Source organism: Tinamus guttatus, unplaced genomic scaffold (assembly GCF_059628265.1).
Source record: "Tinamus guttatus ecotype Peru unplaced genomic scaffold, ASM5962826v1 Tinamus_guttatus_pri_ptg000002l, whole genome shotgun sequence".
Lineage (NCBI taxonomy): Eukaryota > Metazoa > Chordata > Aves > Tinamiformes > Tinamidae > Tinamus > Tinamus guttatus.
In genome coordinates, this window is record NW_028288536.1 from 1,505,037 (window position 1) to 1,513,032 (window position 7,996).

The following is a 7,996-nucleotide window of genomic DNA, read 5'->3' on the forward strand; positions in this document are numbered from 1 at the left end:
CTATGGATAGTACCCACAATAGCAGCTTTCTTGTACTAGCTGAAGCAGCATGTTGGCCTAGAGCAGTGGCTATTGCACTCCTTATCTCTGCTGTGGCTAGGGAAAGAAAAGTGTTAGTTCAGATTTAATATATTAATACATATCAGATACTTAAAATAATTTGAATTTAAACTGCTGTTGGAAATGCACATGCTGAGCTTTTTTAAAATTTATTCTGATGCATCTTCTGTCTTGTCCAAGCAAACTGGAGCTTTTTAATCACATCACCTAGCTTCAGAATATTCTGAATTAACACATGGGCTTGTCTCAGGCTGAGAGTCCCTGTGGAATTGATTAATTTCAATTTATTTTTTTTCCAACAAGACGTTTGAGGTTCCTGTGTCCTTTCAGCAGCTGGCTGTGGGACTAAGAGACAGGACATGACTGGAATCTTTGTTGCTGTCTGTGTTCATTCCCCCAAGAGGTGAACAATACAGAAAATGACAGGCCGTCTTTAAAGAGAGGGGCATTTTGTTTCTCTGCAGTTTGAATTGCAAGTAAGAAGGGGCAGGCTTTTAATGTAAAGTGTCCATTTAAATTGTAATTCCTTATGTTACCTTATATCTTTCATTATATCATTTTTTTTTTCAGCTCTGAAGAGTAAAGATGGCTGCTGATACCTCTGTTGAAATACTTCAAAAAGTCCTGGAGAATGAAATACTTCAAACCACCAAGATAGTGGAGGAACGCCTCGATGCCGAAATGCAGAAACTTGACCAAATGGATGAAGACGAATTGGAGCTCCTCAAGCAGAGGAGGCTTGAAGCATTAAAAAAGGCACAGCAGCAGAAACAAGTAATTCCTGTAGTAACACAGGCTCCTGATGTATACATTATAGCAGACTCTCTGAAAAGCTTCAGGAAATCGTCTACATGGGCTGTTCTACTCCCCCTTCCTCCCCCTTTCATCTTTTCTCTTGTTTAGTCATTTTATATTCCAGGAGAGTGAGTGTCTGTGTGTTATCTTTCTGAAAAGGAAGACAGGAACCTTTATGATTATTTGACAATAAGGACAGGATAAAGAGTCTAGTACTAGGATTTGAGTATGCCATTAGTCACTAAAGGTTCTTGTCTGAAAGCATAAGCCAGAGAGACAACCTAGCGATGAGCCTTTAGGCTCTCTAAGCTTCCAAACTTTGGCAGATTTTAGCTTTGGAATCTCATGCTTTTCTCTAAGCTACTTTGTAGAAGAATATTAGCTTCTTTTTTGTAGAAGAATAATATAGGGTCTTTCCTTGTTCTTAGGCTGGAACAGTATGTCCCATTTGTAATTCAGTGAAATTTTGGCTGCATATGGATTTGTTCCTTCCGTCAGGAAGGAAGTCCTGCTGTGGTCCCTACCTAATGTCTCCTGCTAAATTGTAGTCTTTGTGTCCCCTCCACCTCTCCTTCCTCTGCCAAAACCCCAAAGAGTTGTTAACATATGGCACGAGATGTGAATTTGTAGAGGGAAGCTGTAGATTTGCTAACTTACTCTAGGCAAATCTAAACAAAGAAATGGATAATGGGAGTGGAGCTATGTCATTGCATGGCTGGAATGCTGAGAGAGAGGCAGTCTTGATAGCTTTTATGTTCTAAACGTGCAGAGGAGAAAATAAAGAGATACACCTCATGCTTGTCTTCAGAATTTCAGTTTTTATTTGATTCTGTTGTATATTCCTCTCTTTTTATTTTTTCCAAATTCTAACAGATCTCCTTGGATGTGAGCATGTCGTAGTTCTCAAATGCAAGAACCAGCTGATCTTAAATCACTGTTTTCATCCTTTTTCAAGTGCAAATTAGAAATACATTACCACTTGATGAAAGGAGTAAGCTACCAAACCTATCCTGTAATGGGTTGTGTAGAGGAAATTGATGTGTACCAAGTACTGAAAGATAAAACTTATTTCTGTTTACATCTCATGATAACTTCAGGTGATAGTATGTCTAGTCATTTTAATGTGTACAGTGTTCAGACAATTCCTTTTTCTATTCTATGCAATTACAGCTTACAAGATGTTCTGGGTTTGCTTTTCTTCTCTCTTTCCATTTCTTGAAATCTTGAAAACTTAGATTTTTTAAAGCGTGTTTGCATACTTAATTGGGCAACTTATGAAGTTCTGTGTGAATTTTAACTTGTGAAGTTCTGTTTATCCACACATTTTGTGATTAATGGTATTGTGTGTTTTGTATTTTTGAATTATTTTCTGAAAATTTTTAGTGCACTTTTAATAGATAAGCATTGTATTTTGTAGGTAGTTAGGCCTTTTATTCTCCTTAAATTTTTCATGCAGTGAAAAATGAGACAAAATATATTTCAATATATACTGTGACTGTGTTGATTATAGACAGAGTCCTTTGAAGGTATGAAAGCATTTTAGAGAGTCTCTCTCTCTCTTTCTCTCTCTCTCTCTCTCTCTCTCTCTCTCTTTTTCTCTGTACCTGATCTGCTCTCTACCCACCCTTTCTTGAGAAAGGGACAATCCCAAAGTGACATTTGTGTAATCTGTGTGTTTTGAAAACAAGCAATGGGAAAGAAGTAATTTGTTTCTTTGTTTCTCCTTCTCAGTATTACTGCATAAATGGCCTTCCACTGAAGCCAACTCTCTCTCTCTTTTAAGAAAATTTTATTTGTTATTTGAATGGAAGATATATGTGAACATTTTTTTAATCTTTATAATGTGTTTTTAAAGCAGTAGAACTTGCATGACAGATGCAGCACTAGAAAACTTGCTAATTATTTGCTTTTATGTGTTCAATCAGGAGTGGCTTTCAAAAGGACATGGAGAATACAGAGAAATCCCAAGTGAGAGAGACTTTTTCCAAGAAGTTAAAGAAAGTAAAAATGTGGTTTGCCATTTCTACAGAGATACAACTTTCAGGTATAGTAAATAAATTATGCTCAAGATTTTTTTTTCTAGATATCTATAAATACAGAGAGGTTCTTTCAAATCTAGCACATAAATAATTGTATATTTGGGAATTATATGTGTGTCTGTGTATGTTTGTGAGATTTATATATCTATTTATATACCTTCACTTTGAAATATCTCTCCGTGGCACCTGCTGTTTTCTTCTTTCTTCCAATTAATCTAGATGTGACTTGATAATGATTAGCCTCTTTCAAAGTTTGTTAGCTAATAAATTTTGAAGTTTTTTTCCCAAAATATGAGAATAACAAAGAGATGGATATGCTTTGTTACTGATTTGAGGGGAATTATTAGCAAAAAGCAGTGACTTAACAAAGCATTGACTTTCAGAAGATCACTTCAGTTAATCCAGCTTTAAAATATGCAGGGCACTTCTGGCAAATGAAAAACAAAATACAAAAAAAAAAAATTCCAGGTCTCTTCAAAATGTAACCTTTTGACTTGGAAAGAATCTGGATACAAGTTGCAGCTGCTTTCCCTTGGTGCCTGCACTACTGTCATTCCAGCCCTTGTCCCAGGGTGTGAGAGACCTGGATCTGAGTATGCTCATCCTGACTCAGAACAGGAACCTAAAATAAGATCTCCCACTTCCTTGGAAGATTTTTAGAAGTTCTGTATGCAAGGCTGTTCCTGAGTGGTTTATCTCAATATCTTCTGTGAGAAAGCACTTGCAATACAAATCTGTTTGTTGAAGGAGGAACCAGTTGTCCTATTTTTCTTTCCAAGGTGTCATGTTCTCTTCTAGTTTATGGGGTGTAAAGTGAAACAGCTTTGTTGTGAGAAATTGAGAGGTCAAATCCAGATTATGCAATGATGCATCTATTTCAGCCTTATGGTTTCTCTGTTACAACTTTGAATTTTAGGAATATCTGAAGCAGTTAAGGTGTTCGACTAACCTTTTTTCCCATTATGTTTATATAAATGGACGGATGGTTAGAACAGGCTTGTTTGTAAGGTGGCTGCCAGCTTGCAACTAGTGCTTTGGGTTTGCTGACTACAGTATCGAGTTACTTTCATCCTTGCCACTTCAGCTTTTTAATCTTTCTAGTTCTCCTCTTGAGTTAAAGACAGCCATGTAGCAGAATTCATGCAGCTAAAACAAATTACTTGAGATGATCCAAAAAGTGAAGATTCTAGATGAGGAGTCTGCAGATCTGTGCTATCCGACAAGTATTTTAAGCAGTAAATTTTATGGTCCCTCAGTTGCGGTAGGAAAGAGAAATCATGTTGCTTGTAGCACCACTGAAGCACTCTGTGCAAATTTGTTTTGCACAGCTAGTTACTGCATCTCTGTTGTGGAGGTAGTAGCTGAAAAAGAAAAGAAGGCAGATATCTATTCATAGTGTTTTTCCAAAGATGAAGTTCATTATGCAGAATTTCTTTTCCAGCTTCCAGACAGTAAAACTAGAGAAAAAGCTGCAGGGGGAATAGAAGTCAAAGAGTTTGGGGGTTTCTTGTGACATTGCAGTAAACACAGGCCTCAAGAAACAGGCTTTCACGTGTCTCTGGGCATTATTAGGAGAAACAACAATGGATGGTGGAGTTGTACATGCTCCATGTTCTTACCCTACTGATCATTAAACCTGGCTGCCATTGAAACACGATTTCTCTTGGAACTATGTTCTGTCAGTCATATTAGTTCCTCAGACTTGGCCTTTGCAATTAAGAAATAGCTGTTTGTTGTTACTTTTAACTTTTTCTAAAACATGCTCTTCAACTTATTCACTCTAACATTTTATATAATTTTTTCCCCCCGCAGGTGCCAAATAATGGATAGACATTTGACTGTATTGGCAAAAAAGCATATTGAGACAAAATTCTTGAAACTAAACGCTGAAAAATCTCCATTCTTGTGCGAGAGACTGCGCATCAAAGTAATTCCCACTCTAGCACTAGTAAAAGATGGAAAAACACAAGACTACATTGTTGGCTTTACTGATCTTGGCAATACTGATGACTTCACTACAGAGACCTTAGAATGGAGATTAGGCTGTGCAGACATAATTAATTACAGGTAATTGAGATGTTTTCAGATAGAGTTTAAGGAGAACATGCTTGCAAATGGGGAATCTGTAACAATTTGTGGGTTTGAGTGATATGTTGTTTGCCTGAAACGCATGTGAATCTAATCCAGTTATTTCATCCATGTATTCTGGCAAGGGAAAGAAAAGAGTATCACTGTGGCAAAATTTTGAGATATTGTAACAAACTGTCTCTTTTTTTTAAAAAGTAATAAAAATAAATATAGGCCTTGCCAAGAAGCGTATAGAGTAACTACTGCTTTTTGTGGCCAGTCCTAAGATATTTGTCTTATGTAAAGTATAGATGCTTATGTGCCACAGTTGCAGTGCAGTGAGGTTTGAGCATTTTGGTGAAAAATAGGGGGGGGGGAAAAGAGGTATATTTGTATAGGTAATATAAAATAAGATGTAACTTAAGACTTTTTCAGTGAAAAATACAGAGAAGTCCAAATAATTTGTATAGCACTGCAATATATAGTCACAATAAATGTCTTCATTCAAGATTACAGGATATAAGGCATTGGAAAACAACTGCCATCTTGGTAGACTAACTTTACAGCAGGATCACTCACCAGGCTTTTCTACTTAATGTGCTTAATTTGTTAATTTTGCTGTTTTGCTTTGAATGTCTTTGCTTTATCTTAAACTTCTTTATCTCAATTTATTTTGTTGCCTGATTTTTCAAACCTAAACAAGAAATATTATTATCCCTTAAAAAGGCAGCAAAACCTTTGTTCCATTTAGTTTAGCAGCTGCTGACCTTCAAGTGAAATTATAAAACAACTCAAAACAAGAGGTAGTATCCACACCCAGTCCTGTAATGAATGCACAGGAGCAAGGACAGCTTGGATAGGGGTTCTAGATAGCAACATTTCTTGATGCTGCTGAGGAAGCCTTGCACTGATGTGGCAGGTTAGAGCACAGAGCAAGAATCACCGTAGGCTGCTCTGGGCTGCCTGAAGCCCAGTGTGCACAAGCAGCCAACAGGGGAGGCTCTGCCCCTGGCCTAAGCAGGGCAAGGGGGAGGTGGCTTCTGGCAGCGCCAGGCTCAGGTGCGACTGCTGCAGGGCCTCTCCCCTCTGTTATGAATCCTTATGCTCTTTTATACTTCTTTTCAAGCTCATTTTGATGCAAAAATCTCTTTGAAATTTCCCAGTTACTGTTGAAGCCAGCAGATGGTTATCTTTACCATGGCTGCTTTGAGGCAGACTTTGCTTTCAGAATTTCTGGGAGTCTGTTCCAAGGTGTTGTTTATGCTTCCAGTTTTAAGGGGCGTTATCCAGACCATTTTGCCCAGGCTGGGCTATACCAGCTGCCCACTATGCTACTTCCGAGCAATGTGTGCTTGGATTTTACAGTGGAGTAGGGATTGTTTCCTCTTATAATGTTATTCTGGAGAAACAGCTAATTGGAGATGTTGCTGTCTTTGTGCAAAAATGTTTTAAATCAACCTCTCTTCCTCTGTTTCTCCAGTGGAAACCTGATGGAGCCACCTTTTCAAAGCCAAAAGAAATTTGGCACCAGCTTTACAAAGTTGGATAAGAAGACCATCAGAGGGAAGAAATATGATTCAGATTCTGATGATGACTAGAAGAACAGTTAAATGTATTTGTAAACCATCTTTTGTTTATGCTTGGTACATTTATAAGAATGTTTTTTATAAAGCATATTGTTTTTCATTGCATCTGCACATAATGCTCATTTTTCTATACAGTTTTATACAACTGAGTCATAGCAGAAGAAAACTCAAATATTTTTTCTTTTCTCTTTTGAAAGTCATTTGTAAATCAGAAATCTGAGTCCTTCAAAGTAAGTAATACGTGGTAAATTCAGTTTGTCTAAATGTGAGTTTATGGAGTGTTTTAGAATACCTGTTAGAAACAACTGTACCAAGTTAGACCAAAGGTCCCTCTGGCCCCAGCATCTGGTCTCAATGGCCGAAAGCAGATGCACGTGGAAGAGCAGAAACAGGGTAAGCAACTAATGGTGCTTTCCCAGCACATACTCTGAGCAGTTTGCAGAGTCAGAAGGTTTATCTGAAAACTTGCTAGATAAAAATGGAGAGGAATTGCTTTTCAGTCCTCATGGATCACTTTAGCATCCAAATCATATGGCAGGGAGTCCATAGTTCAACCAATGCCTTGCGTGAAGAATTACTTTGTTTTGTTAATCTTGAATCTGATAGCAGATTAGGAAAAAGTAAGAGCTATTTCTTCCTATCAGCTCCTTTTTCCGTTATCTCTTTAAATTTATTATTACTTATCATGCTGCCAGTGAAAGAGACTTAATAACAAGCACGACAAATTATTAGTACAGAAACTGCATTTTTAACGAATGATTGCTTATCTTATGGTATTGCTATACCATAACATTGAGTAACTTAACTGCATTGCACTAAGTTGTAAAACAGTCATACTTTCTGTGACTTTTGCAATAGGTGGTCAAGGGAGATGCCTTTTTACCATCTGCATACGCTGCATGTTAAAGCTGATAGAGCAGGCAATAGCACATAGCAAGAAGAGTATTGAGAACAATGTTGTTCAGGGGTCTGTTTAGTTCTGTGGCTTCAAATGTGTGAATTCCTTAGCAGATGTTTGTACAAGGGAGTAGGCTAGAGGAAAATATTTGAGAAAAACCTTGTACTGCTAGTTTTAGATGCAAACATTGTACTGCTCTTCAGTAATGGAGAGCCTTTTCAAGGGAGATCTTTCTTAGGACGCAGCGTAAAGCTCGATTTCTGTCTTGGTAGGAGTTGATGATGAGTTTCTTCTTAGTTTTCAAAACCAGTTTGCTGTGTGCTGAAGGACCCTTCAAGGTGGCACTTGCAACCCCACTGACCCCAGAAGCGCTGCAGTGGGTCTAGTTAGTCTGCTGCCTCACAGCGAAGAACACTTGTGATTGGGCCAGCCCAGCAATATATTTCTATAAGTATGTTTAAAAAATTATATTTTATTTCAGTTCATGAACATTGAAATAAAATTATTTTAATTCTAATGTTGACTTTTGCATTGTAATAATGAAGTCTGTA

General features: G+C 37.5%; 1 protein-coding gene across 1 annotated transcript; it reads left to right on the plus strand.

Annotated features, from left to right (window-relative positions):
* The first annotated feature begins 633 nt into the window (after positions 1-633).
* Positions 634-6,914, plus strand: TXNDC9 (thioredoxin domain containing 9). The gene is made up of 4 exons (XM_010222656.2): positions 634-834; positions 2,781-2,899; positions 4,707-4,961; positions 6,442-6,914. The coding sequence occupies exons 1-4, from the start codon at positions 646-648 to the stop codon at positions 6,557-6,559; spliced, it is 681 nt and encodes a 226-aa protein (XP_010220958.1). The 5' UTR covers positions 634-645; the 3' UTR covers positions 6,560-6,914.
* Positions 6,915-7,996: the final 1,082 nt, after the last annotated feature.

What these genes read in the sequence shown, in the direction of transcription:
- TXNDC9 (XM_010222656.2), top strand. Translation starts at nt 646, where the DNA reads ATGGCTGCTGATACCTCTGTTGAAATACTTCAAAAAGTCCTGGAGAAT. An exon ending in TACAGAGATACAACTTTCAG is followed by an intron (nt 2,900 to 4,706) that starts GTATAGTAAATA and finishes TTCCCCCCGCAG; the next exon opens with GTGCCAAATAATGGATAGAC. An exon ending in GCAGACATAATTAATTACAG is followed by an intron (nt 4,962 to 6,441) that starts GTAATTGAGATG and finishes CTGTTTCTCCAG; the next exon opens with TGGAAACCTGATGGAGCCAC.